The 15,419-nt window shown below is 42.4% G+C and overlaps 1 protein-coding gene across 5 annotated transcripts in view; it reads right to left on the bottom strand.

Annotated features, from left to right (window-relative positions):
- Positions 1–6,314: 6,314 nt before the first annotated feature.
- Positions 6,315–15,419, bottom strand: part of fubp3 (far upstream element (FUSE) binding protein 3) — a 26,608-nt gene continuing 17,503 nt past the window's right edge. For 4 of the 5 annotated variants that reach the window (XM_053618058.1, XM_053618057.1, XM_053618056.1 and 1 more), the window contains 15 exons: positions 15,260–15,331; positions 14,919–14,976; positions 14,254–14,389; positions 14,027–14,125; positions 13,814–13,921; positions 13,406–13,508; positions 12,677–12,777; positions 12,291–12,429; positions 10,900–11,060; positions 10,309–10,382; positions 10,128–10,204; positions 9,777–9,845; positions 9,506–9,577; positions 8,331–8,461; positions 6,315–8,011 (listed from right to left, as the gene is read on the bottom strand). In XM_053618058.1, the coding sequence (XP_053474033.1) occupies positions 8,003–8,011; positions 8,331–8,461; positions 9,506–9,577; positions 9,777–9,845; positions 10,128–10,204; positions 10,309–10,382; positions 10,900–11,060; positions 12,291–12,429; positions 12,677–12,777; positions 13,406–13,508; positions 13,814–13,921; positions 14,027–14,125; positions 14,254–14,389; positions 14,919–14,976; positions 15,260–15,331 (1,409 nt within the window). In that variant the 3' untranslated portion in view covers positions 6,315–8,002. Of the gene's footprint in view, positions 8,012–8,330; positions 8,462–8,505; positions 8,757–9,505; positions 9,578–9,776; positions 9,846–10,127; positions 10,205–10,308; positions 10,383–10,899; positions 11,061–12,290; positions 12,430–12,676; positions 12,778–13,405; positions 13,509–13,813; positions 13,922–14,026; positions 14,126–14,253; positions 14,390–14,918; positions 14,977–15,259; positions 15,332–15,419 lie in introns of those variants that run through there. The other variant, XM_053618061.1, reaches the window with a different exon arrangement.

Here is a 15,419-nt window from a genome sequence, read left to right as displayed (position 1 = left end):
ACACACACACACACACACACACACACACACACACACACACACACCAGCGATAGAGTGGGTCTGAAATGTACAGAGCAACAGTTGGGCCTCTCTCACTGCATGTTAGAGCTCATAAAATGGCACAAATCATTTCATTCTGTCTTATATAAAGGCTATAATTTGAGCCGTATAATTTGCTAGTGGTAAATCATTATCATTTTGTACACAGGAGCAGAGACGATCCTTTGGGAGTCTTTTTTTTATGCCCATTAAAAAGGGATTAAGGTGGAAAGACACACACACACACACACACACACACACATACACATGCTAAACACACTGGGAGTACACTTCAAACACTGCTTAGTAGTGAATTGAATTGAACTTAGACACAAGCTGATATCTATATGGATATTTATATTGTTTAGGATAATTGAATTCAATTTAATGAACATGTTATTCATTCAGGATGGAAGCGTGCATGCTGGGAATATGGCCAATCATCATCCACAGAGTACAAGAACAAAAAAGTAGGCAAAATTTCAAGAGAACTATATGGCAGTGGCTAATTACCTGGACAGAACGACTGATCGATTTAGAGATCAGATTTGATTACAGTTAATATATTTGCTCTTATATACTTAGACCTGTTTGTTTACAGCATTAACTTGTATGAGTTTTCAATCTCCCCAACACATTGTAGGCTGTATTTTCAGGATCTGGAAGGTAGCCCACAGTCCGTCCCACTCCCCCACTCTCCCTCCACTCCCCAAATGAGATTAAAGCGACTAAGACATGTTTCATTTCTCCATGGACTTATTTCAGAGAGGATGAAAAAAACAAGAGGATGGAGAATGGAGGTATGAATGAGGGACCAGCTGCAGGCTGTCAGCAGGAGGGAGGATCTTCTCTGGCATCGAAGGCTCCCGCTGCGTCCAAATATCATCCTGAATGGAAAATGCCCAGAGAAGGTATTTGAATATCTGAATATCGCAAATCCTCCACACGGTCTATCTACGGGGACACATTCAGCCAACGTGGCAGCATGAAATCAATATAGTGATTTAATTCAAGCAATTCTGAATAAAACAAAGGCAGAAAATCTCATCACATAGTTGCATCCAATTAGGAATGAGTGTGTTTTTTTCTCTCTCTCTCTCTCTTCCCCCTTCCTAAAGCTGCTGTTTACAATGCATGCAACCTCTTAAAGGACCAGTTTGGACAAAAATGAAACAAAGTCAATCCATCAAGACATGTCTGGTGTCTTTATAGTATGCAGCTCATACGTTTACGTACGCCTTGCAGAATCTGCGAAGATGTTAATAATGTTTTAATCATTAAAATTGCATTTAGGTTGTTTTTTATTATTATTATTATTATTATTATTTAGTCCTGCCCGGAATAAGCTATTTCACATGTTTACATACAGTCCACAAGACACAATAATAACTGAATTTACACAAGTTCAAAAGTTTACACACGCTCGATTCGTAATACTGTGTGTCGTTACCTGGAAGATCGAAGACACGATGATGTTCATGAGTCCTCACTGTTCTTCAGGAAAAATCCTCCAGGTCCTCCAGGTACGTTCTTTGCTGTTCCGGCATCTTCTGCATATTTGACCCCCTTTCCAAGAGGCTATGTGATGTCGAGATCCATCTTTTCACACCGAGGACGACTGAGGGACTCGTACACAGCTATGTATCGTGTTGCCTTCTTGAGCATCAGTGAATGTTTGCACCTTTTGTAAACTCCAGACACCTTTCGCAGGTTGACGCCGGTATTCATACCTGCTTTTCCTCTTTAGCGAAAGTCCACGTGTTCAATTTTCCCTCCCAAAGTGATCTCATGACATCTCAAAATTCAATTTTGGTCACTTTTTTTTATACTAGCAACCTTCCTCAGATCGAGCTCTGAATAGCTACAAGTGTGTTCTGATCTAAGTGGAAAGTTTGTACGTTTTGAAGGCTATAATGAAATATTTGTTTGGCGCATTAGCCTCGTAGGTCCGGTACCAAACTAAAGACCTTCACACACTACACACGTCCCGGCTGATCGTCGACGTTTGGTAGCTATTAATGGAAAATTATTGTCAGTTTAAGAAAAAAGTAATAATGATAATAAATCCTAACCCTAAGACTTCATAAAGTACAAGATTGTAGTCTAGTCACAGTAGACGTAGCTTAGTCACAGGCCCGATGCTTGGATTGGATTTTTGGATAAAAGTGTCAATGGGTTCTTCATGTGCCATATGATCTCAATCACAGAGAATACAAGACGTAGGCCATGTTTCCCATCGACGTTTTAAAGAAACATTTCCTGCCATCGTTCCAACACTACAGGCTATAGAAAGTGCAGAAGTGCAGCAGTATTCTCTCTCTCTTTCTCTCTCTCTCTCACACACACACACGTAGACAAAGAAATGTGAAAACACACAAGTTTGAAATCAAGAGGCAAGTTTTTTTGTTGTTGTTTTTAAAAAAAAAAAAAAAAAATCCGTGTCTGTGAATGGCATGAAGCTCATTCGTGTTCCATCATTCCTCATCTGACCGACAAATCCAACACACATTAGATCAAGAAATGATTCTGGAAAGTTCTGGAGACCTTCCATGCAGAAGGGTGAGAAAAGTTACCTCATGCAAATGAAACCGCCTCGATTTTACTCTCAGATAACTCTCGACACAAACACCTCGACTCCTTCAGGCCTGAACGGTTACTATAAAGCAACTTTTTTTTTTTTTTTTTAGATTTCCACATCGCACATCCGACATTCCCAATACTTTAGTAAATGTGTGAGGGATTACAACGTGATCATGCTCAAAAGTTCCAACTGAGTGAAATATTTGAAGTGTGTCCACTCAGGCACTAAGCAGAAAGTGTGTAAGTGTCATTTGAGCTGAAATGGTTCACAGGAAAAGTTACAAAGTTATATAAAGTAGTAATTAATCACACTGTAATACCACAGGACACCAGCAGAGGGTTAAATATTTAATCACAGCAGCACATTCAGCCTCAGAAGTTCGCTTCTTACAGAGTGACGTCGTACAAAGTTGGTGGTGATGTCATAAGTTCAGGTTATATTAATTAGATTTCATGTATTCGGACAAGAATGTAAAATTTCAGGCAAAAATTTCAACCTGTTCAGTCGGGATACACTTCTGATGGAAGACCGACTGGGGGCAGTTGTTGAAGTTGTTTTTTTTGGTCAATTAGCACTCGCGTGAACATTTTTTGTAGGATGCATTGGTCAGTGTTTGTAAAGAATCCGTATAATTCATCCTTTCAGAGATGGTCCACTTGGATTTCAGTTTCCACACACATCACGGTCTCATATCTTGCCAGTGTTCCCACGTTTGTGCTTTCCCGACACTCCAGTAACAGGCTTCCGTTGCTCGCGACAGCTTAGTTCGAGTTTAAAGAGCAGCGACGTGGACCGTCTGGAGTCCCCGAGGACCAGTGTGAGAAACGCCGCCTGAGGCAGTAGAGCGTCAGACCAGGCCTGTGTTATCCCCCCAGCCTGAGGACTCAAACACACTGCCATTTGACTCTCCGCTTCTCATTTTTAATAATCAGCGTGAACTTTAATGGTCTCCCCCTGCCCCCCCCCCCCACACACACACACAGACATCGAGCTGATACCATCGATATTTCATGAGGACTCGTGTTTCAGAGATGAGCAGATGTGTGTATCTGAGGTCCAAGCACATGATGACAGAAGAACAGATAAGCATGTTCTCTCTTCATTTAAAGGCCATCCATTGAGCACCGACAGAAATCTAAACGTGTCGGAAATAAAGGGACGTGACGATATCGTATTTTCATTTCACAGTAATGGACTATTCTTTCAAACTTGCATCGAACTAAGGCTGGAAGTTGACTCCAATAAACCTCTGGTCAGTCCCTCCAGGATTTCACAATTCTGTGATTGCGGAAATTAACGCAAAATCAAGCAAAGTCGGCGTGCCGTTTTTCAGATTCGGGCCGAGAAGCGTCACGTACATCGTCACAACGCGCATTTAACCAAAGCCCTCTGCGTCGAACACGAGTACAGCTAGAAGGTCTCGTTTACCGATAAACATCACCTGAAAGACCGCGCACAGCAATTTTGTACGATTGCGATTTCTTCGATTCAAGTCGTTTTCCGCAAGATTAAAAAAAAAAAGCACAAAAAAATTGTGTGCAAATTTTGAAAAATCCACAGCAAAACTACAGGCTGTCTGAAAGGTCGGGAACTACTGAGAACACTAAGAATTTACCAAGAAGCGCTATCTCTGCCCTTTCACCCAGAGTTAACGCCATTTTTCACCGTAAGATGAATTAAATTACTTAAATAAACATGTCCTGTATTGGTTCCTGACTTTTCACACACCCTGTATTTTATTTAAGCTTCTTAATACCACGTCGGTAAACTCCATCGCATGACGTATCTCAGTTATAATCAAAGCGCTGCTGGATTCTTAACTCTGATTGGTCAGAAGGTGGTGATTCATTTTCTATAACGGCAGCTCTGACAGTGGTTCCAGCAGCAGGTTTATACCAACGTGCTCGTACGAATACGTTATCGTTTCTTTAATAACTCGCACAACTTAATTTCCTAACATGAGAAAGACTTGAATCGAGAAAAGTTTACACAAGTTTGCAGTTTCTTGCTAAGGTTCGTTTTAATTTTTTTTTTTTTATTAACTTCAATAGAGAGGGAAAAAATGAGAGGCTGGTGAGAGAATGACGTGTGTTATGTTAGAGCTGCTATGAACATAACATAAGTAAGAACAGGACCCAACTTGTTTCATGAACTCTAAATTAATAAAAAGTATGATGCACGAGTTTAACGGCAATCATTGATGTGGTATATGCAGAAAATAAGAAATAAGATGTGATATAAGTAAGGAAATAAATCAATTTGTAACTCCAACTTCCCGAGCCTACGTCAGGATATCGATTTCAACTCTGTAATAGAGATCCTGACATGGGCTCGAGAATACTTTGGTAGACCTTTGTCGCTCGACACCATTCGCCGCTGCATCCTCAGATGCCAGTTAAAGCTTTACTATGCAAAGCAGAAGCCGTACATCGACACTGTCCAGAAGCTCCACCCACTCCTCTGTGCTCGGCCTCATCTGAGGTGGACGGTAGCACAGTGGGATCGTGTTCTGTGGTCCGACGAGTCGACATTTCAAATAGTTTTTGGACAAAACGGCCGTCGTGTTCTCCGGGCCAAAGAGGAAAAGGACCATCCAAGCGGTTATCGGCGTCGGGTCCAAAAGCCAGCGTCCGTCATGGTATGGGGGCGTGTCAGTGCCCATGGCATGGGTAACTTGCACATCTGCAGAAAGATATGTACACATTTTGAAGCAACATACGCTGCCATTCAGAGCAGGACAACGCCAAACCATATTCTGCCCGGATTACAAGCGCATGGTAGCGTAAGCAGAGAGTGCGGGTGCAAGCTTGTCCTGCTGCAGTCCTGACCCGTCTCCAATCGAGAACGCGTGGCGCATTATGAAGCAGAAAATAAGGTCCCCGTACAGTTGCGCAGCTGAAGAAATGCATAACGGATGAACGGGGGAAAACTCCGCTCGCTAAACTTAACCAACTGGCGTCTTCACTCAGCGTCCAAACGCTTACTAAGTGTTATTAAAAGAAAAGCTGACGTTACACACAGGCGTTAACAGGCGACTGTCCCAAAAATTTTTTTGGAGTGCGTTGCAGTCGTCGAGATTCGAAAAGAACGTATATTTTCAAAAATAAATTCAATTCACAAAGTAAAACGTTAATGTGTTTTCAATATAGCATTGAATTTTTTAAAAATTACTCCGTTTTGTTGCATTTTCCATACTGTCCCAACTTTTTCAGAATTTCGGGGGGTGTACAATGCATTTTCCAAAAGCTTTGTCCTCACTGTGACGCTAGAGCTACTGATATGCCTGTTATTTGTATTATTTTAAAATCAACTTAGGCCAATCAGCACATAATCAACTATAGGTACATGCCTGAGGAAACCGTGACCAACTATGGAAGAAAACAAAAACAAACAAAGAAAAAAAAACCACATAGCTACAAACGTACATAAACAAACTCTACATCTTACCACACGTAACATGTGCGCCATTTATTTCAGCTGTTAAAGGTTATAATAAAGTAGCATAGAAAATAGATTTCTTCTATAAACACCCAAAGTGATACAAAGTGATGAATTACATACACAGTCATCTTTCAGAAGAGATCGATAAGGTCCAGTTTGGGAGGATTTTGGCCCTTCGAGTGTGGATCTGAAAAGTTACAGAAAAACCAAAAGAACTAAAAAACCAATAAAATAAAGAAAAAAAGACAGTAAGTAGTCTTTTGATGTTTTTAATACACGGTTACCTGTACACATGAGGGAAAGGAAAGGAAAAATAAACAAAACAAAAAACCCAAAACACTAAAATTAAACATCTGAAATTATAATATCCCTTTTCATTACGCGATGAAGTTAATACTAGATTCAATTTATAACTAATCATTCATACATATATTAGATCACACAGAGCAGAAAAAGAAGAAGAAAAAAAAATTTTTACTTAAAAAGTTATTAGCAATCGGACTGTACACGAGTCCACAGTGTGTACTGGCGGAGGGGTGTCGGGGAGCCGGCTGGTACCAAATAAGACGACTTTGATCTTAATACTTAGAATATAAAAAACTACAATTAATACACAGACAGGATCTGGAGGCTTAGCAGTCTTGAATGGGTTAAAGTACAGAACATACATAAAAACCTATCAGTTCTCATTTTTTTGTCCATAACATCAAGATGCAACATCAAATTTCAAATTACACATTCACGATCTTTGAAGAAAAAAAGAAAAGAAAAAAAAAAAAAATTCAGTATGAAAACAACGACAGGAAAACAGGGACAGTTTTCCTGCAAAAATGACTATGAGGACAGGAAAAAAAAAAACTTCTTTGATTTTTTTTTTTTTAATTACATATATATTTAAATAAAGTATTTAGTCAAGTATCTGAGTGTACATACATAGTTTTACAAGATAGCAAAGGCAATAAACTCACAATATGCAAGATGCACAATCCCCCCCCCCCGCCCCCCCCACACTCTTTCCCATATCAGATCAAGGTAATAAAAAAATTATCCGTTACATTTCCATACGCCGAAAAGAAAAAAAAAAAAAGAAAAAAAAAAAGAATAAATCTAAGAACTACATGTTAAACATCTGTCAAAATATTAGAGAAATCCATCTTTGTTTCAAATATGAAATAAGATATTGCACCTTTTTTTTTTTTTAAACCAGAGTACAATAAAATGACAATGAAAAACAGAATACAAAACACAAGAGGAATTAAATTAGGAATTGACTGCCTTTCGCCATCATCACTCGTCATATTGTGTAACAAAAGAACACATTTTTCCTGTAACAAAAATATCACAGTTTTTTTTTATCACACTGAATTAAAATTGCTTTATGTAAAAAGGAAAAGAAAACCCCAAAAAAATTATTTTATTTTATTTTTTTACACATTCTTAAAACATCTCACGACAAGAACAAAACAAAAGTGGATTCAAGACTGCTAAGCCAGCAATTACGATTTTATTGCAACAGAACTAGAAAAAATAGATTATATTGCGATTGCTGAAATGTCACAATTCCGGGTTTCGTTTTGGCCATTTCACTTGAATTAAAAAGATAGAATAGAAAAAAAAAAAGAAAAAAAAAAACAATAAGAAAACAAAACAAAAACAGCTCTGTTTGCCCAAAAAGGAATCCCGGATATTGTTCATTCAAATAATGGTGTACACAAGTATTTAGTAACAATTTTTTTTTTTTTTTTTAAACGTTCCTGATTTAGAAATATTTCTTACTTTTAATTGTATAAGTCATTCTACAGCTAGTGTTTCTCACTAAGAAAAGAAAAAAAAAAACAAAAAAAAAGTCTTCAAGGCGTTGCAAATCTAGAAACCTCTGTTACAAAAGGTTTGTTTCATCTTCTGAATCATTCAAAAATCTTCAACGAAAAGGTATCCGCTCTAATGATCCTACAGGACACACACACACACACACGAAGAGAAACAAAATAGATTAGAATTAGGTTAACAAAATGACATTCGACATGGTTTCTATGTCCCCCTGTGCACGTGTGTGAGAGTATCCACGCATGTGTAACGGTCCCTGTGCGCGGGTCGGGGTCTGCGTCCCTCTTACGCGTCGGTGTCCGTACGTCTCGCTTGTGTCTGTCTGTGAGCGTGTGTCCGATTCTCTTAAGCGTGCGTGCGTGCATGTCCGCCCGTGTCCCGTAAGTGTGCGTTCACCCGTGTGTCTGCAGACCTGCATGTGCCCGTGTGTGCACGTCCGTACCTGAAGGCCTGGAGCCTGCGAGTGCTGTGCCCCCTGGCCATAATAAGCCCCCTGCTGTCTGTAATACTCCATCCAGGCAGCACTGTAGTCAGGAGTGGAGCTCTGCTGAGAGCCAGGACCTGCAGGCTGACCTGCGACACACACACACACACACACACACACACACACACACACACACACACACAGTGAGCGAACGCATATTTAAAACCATCCCATGTTCTAGTATGTACTTTCCACATGGCTTCTGCAGGTTTCTACAAGTTCAATTTAAGACTTTGTAAGACCAGAGTGGCAACTAAAGTATGACGGTAAAATCAGAGTCCCGGAAATACTGACAAAGTAAAGGAATTTATTCACGTTCAGCATGAGGAGTTAACTCTGTTAGAGCAGAGTGGGTCACGCTGGGGCCGGACTCAGGTGATGCTCCTGATGTGGATACAGAACAATACTGGGTGATGGCAGGCGTTCGCTGTTGCCTTTAACGGTGGATTTCTGTTAATCAGACTTCCTCTAATGCCTTTATAGCAAAAGTTCCTAATTTGAGCGTTTTCTCGCACAATGTGCTTCGAATGATCGTTAATTTCAGCAGGCTTCAAGCCAGCACCAAATGCACCGATCTCCCTGAGCCAGATCTTGTTGAACTCGCACTTACCCGTATTAGATGAAAGTAATGTTAACAGAAACCATTTTAAATGATTACTTTTAAAAGTTGCTTTTTCTTTTCTTTTGACGGGAGGAGGTGCTATGTTAGCCCCCCCCCCACACACACTACATCGCGACACGCTGCACAGTCTGCACGAGTGGGTGGTTGGTTCCGTTTTCTAACAAACGCGATCAATGCTAATTTCCCCCCTGAAAACAGGCTTAAAAGTGGGAGTTCAGAACTTTAGAAAAAGCAACGTTAACTTCGTAATCCAAAACAATTTCTAAGACCCCTCAAAATCGTCTTTTAAGGCGTTTTAAGGCCTAAAATTTCGGATGATTGAATTTTAGACTTTATAAGGACCCAGCGGAAATCCCGTCCTAATCAAGTATAGACACGTGAAACCTGCAACACCCTGAAAATCCTCATGTAAGTCCCAGATCCCCCGAGAAATGTACAAGTTAAGTCTAAGAAAGTTAAATCCAGAAGCTGTGAGGGTTAAGTTCACAGAGTGAAAAGGTGAAGAACTCACCCTGTTTCTTGTAATACTCCTCCCAAGCTTTGTTGTAGTCGGAACCAGTGCTCTGTGCTTGGCTCTGCTGACCTACACACACACACACACACACACACACACACACACAGGTTAAGATTTAAATGGAATAATGAATTAAGCTAACTTACAGTTGTGCAGACTGCTTTTCAACATTAAAATAAATAAAAAATATATAAAAAAGTTAAATAAATGAATAGGAAAATTTTTTTTTTTTAAAAATGTACAACAGGATCACGTATAAGCTACTTGCCTAGCTTCTTATAATACTGCTCCCACGCTTTGGAATAATCCATCTGTCCCGTCTGCGAGCCATTGTGACCTGAAACCAGACAAAAACACAATGAAGATGCTCAACAAACTGTTTTCATTTACTTTTCCACGTTTTTACGCAATTCCGCAGTGCGTATAACAAAATTTCCCACTGCTGAATCGAGGCTTGGGGATATTTCCAACATTAACAATAAATTAATACCATAAGTGGAAATATAACCAGGATGAAGAAGGAGGGAGAAGAAGAAGAGAGAAAAAAAAAAAAAAAGGCGAAAAGCAAAACCCTCGGTTGTGTACGGTGACTGAAACAATGAGCTGGCACGGTACTCACTGGGGTCCTGCTGGCCCTGAGGCTGCCATGTCTGGTATGTAGTTCCCCAACCTCCTGTCATGAAAGTCTGCGGTCCACTGCCGGACAAAAAAAAAAAACAAAAACGATTTTAACAAATTTAACAGAACTCGTACAAAAGACTAAAAGCTTTAGGGTACTATACGAGCGAGATGATGCTCACTTCTGGTGTGGGTTGCTCGGTCCTTGGGTGAAGGGACTGAGGCCGAAGCTGCTGCTGCCGCCCATCCCTGACGCCTGGACGAAGAGGACGCAGAGTGAATCAGCAAAACAAGGCGAGGTCAGAGGTCACGCACGGGTCCTAACACGCCCCGTTAAGCACTAGCAATGTGGGCAGGATAAACCCAGGGCTGGGAAGAATTAAGACCACCAATCTAGAGGACTGGCAGTCACAGACAATGTGTTTTGATGTAATATATTAGGACAAGACCGGGCTATCAGATGTGGCTCGGAGACATGGATGCACTTTAACTTGTTAAACATCAGGATATAGTTCGTCTCAGGCCTTCAGATCTTGGGATTCGTCAATACGGATTCACTTCGCTCGCGAGTCAAGGTGCAACTCATGGCACCATTTCTAACGAACATGCTCAACGACGATGCTCAGAACGTGTAGTTCAGCTGCCTTCACGCAATCTATTATACATGTTCAGCTTGTGGCAGAAACCAATAAACTGATCGCTGAATACCAAGCAGGTTACTCATTTCAGTAGCACTACGCATGGACAAAGGAAGTCCAGGGTTTGGTACCTACCCCAATTTTCTCGTCAATCAATTGCCTGGCCATCTCCATCTGCTGCGGGGTGCCTCTGATGGAGAAGATACGCACGTTGGGGTCGGTGTTGAGCGGAGGATTCCTCTGCAGCTCCACATGAGCTCCAGACTGCTGGTTGATGTTTTTAATGGTCTCTCCACCTGATGAGAACAGGGGACAAAGGTATTTCTTGAGAACTTCACAGTGATATTAAGCCGGTTTTTTTTTTTCCCCCTTCCTTTCTTAAACGAGTGGGTTGATGGGGACTCCTCGTGGAGGTGCTTCCTCCTTTTTTATATTTAACGGCTGGAAATTTGTTCTCAGGAAACAAATCTGAAACCACGAGACAGACAGACAGACAGACAGACATGGGATTGTTCTCAGTGGTGCAAGAAGATCTGCTCCCTCAGCACTGGAGCAAATTTTAAACGCGCATGCTTCTCCGAGTCCAAGCGTTCCCATTCTTTTCTTCATCGCTTAAAGGGAAAAGCTGTTGGCAAGGAGATGAGACTTTGTCTCATGGTCTCCCGTGCAGAAACAAAGCCTTTAAGAAGCATCCTGTGGGTGGCGAGGGAGGGTGGGGGTTGAAACAAGGACGTCCCCAAAAATCAATTACACGTTTGTTCACGTCGGACTGATACTCGCTTGACCCAACCTGACCCCCGGCTGAAAGACGCTCCTCGACTTATCCCCGCCTCTTTCGGACTCCTTGCCAAGGACGATGGACTGAGCGTGGGCCATTAAGCTTTTGTCAAACAAATTTAACTTCTGCAATAATGAAGCCATTATGAGCTTCTCCAGAGGAATAAAGATCCCGAGCGCTCGGTTCATGGACTGGACCAGGTCTTGGCTGGCGTACGCAGGACGGGCTTAATTTCGGACGGGGTCTTAAATGGCGTGAGAGTGTTTTGCCGGTGGTCTTAAATGCGGAATGAAAAGATGCTCTGGCTAAGCACTTAGCTTACACAATGAGGTGTGTGTTTCAGACTTAAGTTGGGAATTAAGACGACCCCCCCCCCACCCCCGCGCCCCACCCTCCCTCGGAATAAAACCTGACAAAAGAGCACTTGTGTCTATTCCTAAACAACTGCTCTAAATCCAACATTTCCATTAATCCCAGCAACACACTCCAAACGTGAGATATCTGTATTTATTTTTCAAAGGGTATATGATGAGTCACGTGTTTGCTTCGGGCATCATTGTGATATTAAACAGCAGAGGGAAAGGGGGAAATAAACAAACAAACAAACAAACAAACAAACAAAAGAGAAGCGAAGCAATGTCAAGATCCGCGAGACGGTTCGCCGAAGCTAGGATTCGTGCTCCAGGGCACCTGCCGCTTTTCAATTTCAAAAATTGCACGATGAAGCACGCACGGAAAAACACGCTACCTTTCCCGATCACAAGGCCGCACTTGTCTGCCGGTATCGTGTAGGTCACTTCCTGCAGTCCTCCCGGAGCCATGTTCCATTCGGCGCGGCCTCTACCACGGCCACGGGGACCCAGAGCACCTCCGAAGCCATCACGCTCCTGAAGGGGGACCGAAAAATAATAATAATTTAGTTGTGTCCTTCACCCCCCCGCCCGATTTTGTAAAATCATGCTGAAAAAGAAAACGGAAATGGAATGAAAATCTTGCCCTCGTGTTTCCCCGAATCGAATACTCTCAAAGTATTTTATCTGGCATGCGGAACTGTTCAAACTGGTTTTACGGTGTTTGACAAAGGTGTGGCTTGACTGCCGACTTGTACTTCAGTGCGTCATCGAGGAAAAGTACCTGTGCTGTGTGAACCAACTCGTTGATGAGGTGAACTGCGTGCTGACATCGATCCGGCTGTCCCATTACCTGAGCGATCCGCTCTGGACTGATTCCATCATCTGAGGAGGCGTGTAGTAAAAACAAAACATCGAAAACAGGAAAGAAATGAGGCGTAAATAAATCAGACTTCAGCAGACGCAAAGTTTTACAACGGTACTGGGTGAAGCACTTGGCTGGTGTATCGTCGAGTGATTTATCCATCAAACGGCGAAGCACAGCTCGACTCCTCAATAAATCCAACCCCAGGACTATCCATATTCTGAAATGGGTTTTTCTAGACCATAACACTAACTTTCAGTGTATCGTCGTCATGTAAACGTACCCTAAACTCAGCATGGCTCACTTGGCTACGGTAATCATTCGGTGTAAACATGGCTAAGTGCTCTACGCAGCCACACGGTGTACGTATTAATGCTGGTCTCCTGCTGAGACACGTGCGAGCGTAAAAGAACTTGCACCATCGGTAATCTCTCTTAAAGCCTCAGACACTTCAGCAGCCTGTTACGCTGTGTCCTCTTTACAGACTTAAGGGATTTGTTTGAGCTAAATGTGTCTGCGCATGCCTTCAGTTCAGTGCAGGTAGAGAAATACCGAAGCTCTTCCCATACACTGTTGATCGATCTATTCCTTTAAGCCTCCTTTAGGAGAAATAACAGTTTAGAAGAGATGCGCTGCGGCCACACTGACCAGGTTTGAACTGGATCCTCACACCGGCATCGTTCTGGATCTTCTTGATCATCTCTCCGTTTCTGCCGATGACGATGCCCACGGCAAACCTCGGCACTGCCACCTGTTCAAGCACGGAAAGCAGTGGCTCAAAATACATAGTGGAAAACAGTAAAAAAAAAAACAACAACAGAGTGAATCAGTCTCAATCAGCTCCCTAGCTTTCTAGGTGGAAATGACATGATGTCATTTCCAGTAAGGGAACATAGCGAGAATCGACACTCCCTGGTGCGTTGTGGGATTTTTTTTTTTTTAGGGAGTGAAAGTTCCAGTTTAGCGATTGAGACAACTCTTAAACTGGCCGACTCCCTGATCGGTGCCCTGACTGGCTGAGACGCACCCATACACTGTGTTTGCGTGTGCACTTACATCCAGACTGGTTCCTCCCAGCCTTGAGCCGAAGTCTCCCAGTCGTCCAGTCCTGAAGTCTCCCTGGTCCTTATCCCGGATGATCTCTGCTACCAGCTCCCGTGCTTGCTGAAGGATACGCGAAAACAGCGACAAGTCAGTCTCGAAACACGCCGCAGAACTCGTTAACCACTACCACACGACACGTGACGTGACGTGACCGAGAGGACTCGCCTGCACTTTGTAAGGATCGCCAGAGATTCTCAAGGGCTTGTCGGCTCCAGTGGGCATGGGACCGTCCTGAATCATGACCATCTTCACCCCCGTCCTCTCCTGAAGGCAACGCGGGAGGGAAGTTACGTACTGTTTAACGAAGCGGGACGCATTCAAGCTGCGTGTATCGTTTTTAACGCCGTTACTCGTTTCGAAAGTAAAAAAAAATAAAAATAAAACCACCACACCTGAAGTTGTTTAATGGTGTCTCCACCTTTCCCGATGACGAGACCCACTTTGCTGGCGGGAATCAGGACGTCCTGGCTGGTTTCGTTCCCGTTCCGGCATCGCTCCACGATCTGACTGAGCAGCCGCTTCGCCTGCCTGTTGGACACAAACACGGACATCAGGATCACAAAGAACTAAACATGAGCGCCCACACACACACACACACACACACACACAGAGTGTTTTAGCATATGCTCTAAATATACAGCATTACACTGTTAAAGCCGAACACATTAACCAAAGATAAACGTAAAATCATGCAGACGGCAGGTGCTCATAAAACCCCCCATAACACTGACATCGAAACTTAATAAATAAATAAACAAACAAACAAACAACTCAACCTCTGTTAGTTTGATTTGCACTTGCAGCCTATAAAGTAAACACACTAAAGTTGTGTGCTTTCGAATCGGACAATTCATTTAACAGCAATTCATTTCAATATTAGTACGCATTTGGCTTTTCACATTAAATATCAGCCTTTAAAAACTGTATTAAAGAGCATCAGTGGGGTTTAAATACGGAGCGAACTCTCTCTCTCCTCTCTCGTGCTCTCTCGGTCTCTCTCGCTCTCACACACACACACAGCTACATTACAGAATGCCTTGAAATAACGAGAGCTTACTCAATGCTCTCTGGACTCCCAGTCAAGGTGCAAGGCCGGTCAATCATACCTCCACTGTCTACAGGAGCAACACACACACACACACACACACACACACACACACAAATACAAAAACACAGTTTACAACAACAAAAAAACAACTTACCTAGTATGAACAGATAACAGTAAAAATGCACAGTAACCAAGTACAAAAGCAAAGGATAAAGAAAAACAGGTCAAGTTAGCTCTTAGCTCTGAACATGGACCACGAGGAAATCGGCTTCTGGTACGCGTTTTTAAACGAGCGTGGTGTGGTTATGGAGGTGGGGGTGTTTAGGGGTGGAGAAGGTGTGAAAGCTCACCGGCGGCGATCTGGATCTTGCACCCGGATTCCAACTGGATTCGAGTGATCTGCTCACCACCACGACCAATAACTGAGGGAGAGAGAGAAAGAAAGAGAAGGGCGATTAAAAAAAAAAATATATATATATATATCCATCCACCTTCTATACCGCTTTATCC

Source organism: Ictalurus furcatus, chromosome 28, assembly GCF_023375685.1.
Source record: "Ictalurus furcatus strain D&B chromosome 28, Billie_1.0, whole genome shotgun sequence".
In the NCBI taxonomy this organism is placed as follows: Eukaryota; Metazoa; Chordata; class Actinopteri; order Siluriformes; family Ictaluridae; genus Ictalurus; species Ictalurus furcatus.
The sequence above is the reverse complement of the archived record's forward strand: the minus strand, read 5'-3'. Positions and strand labels throughout refer to the sequence as shown.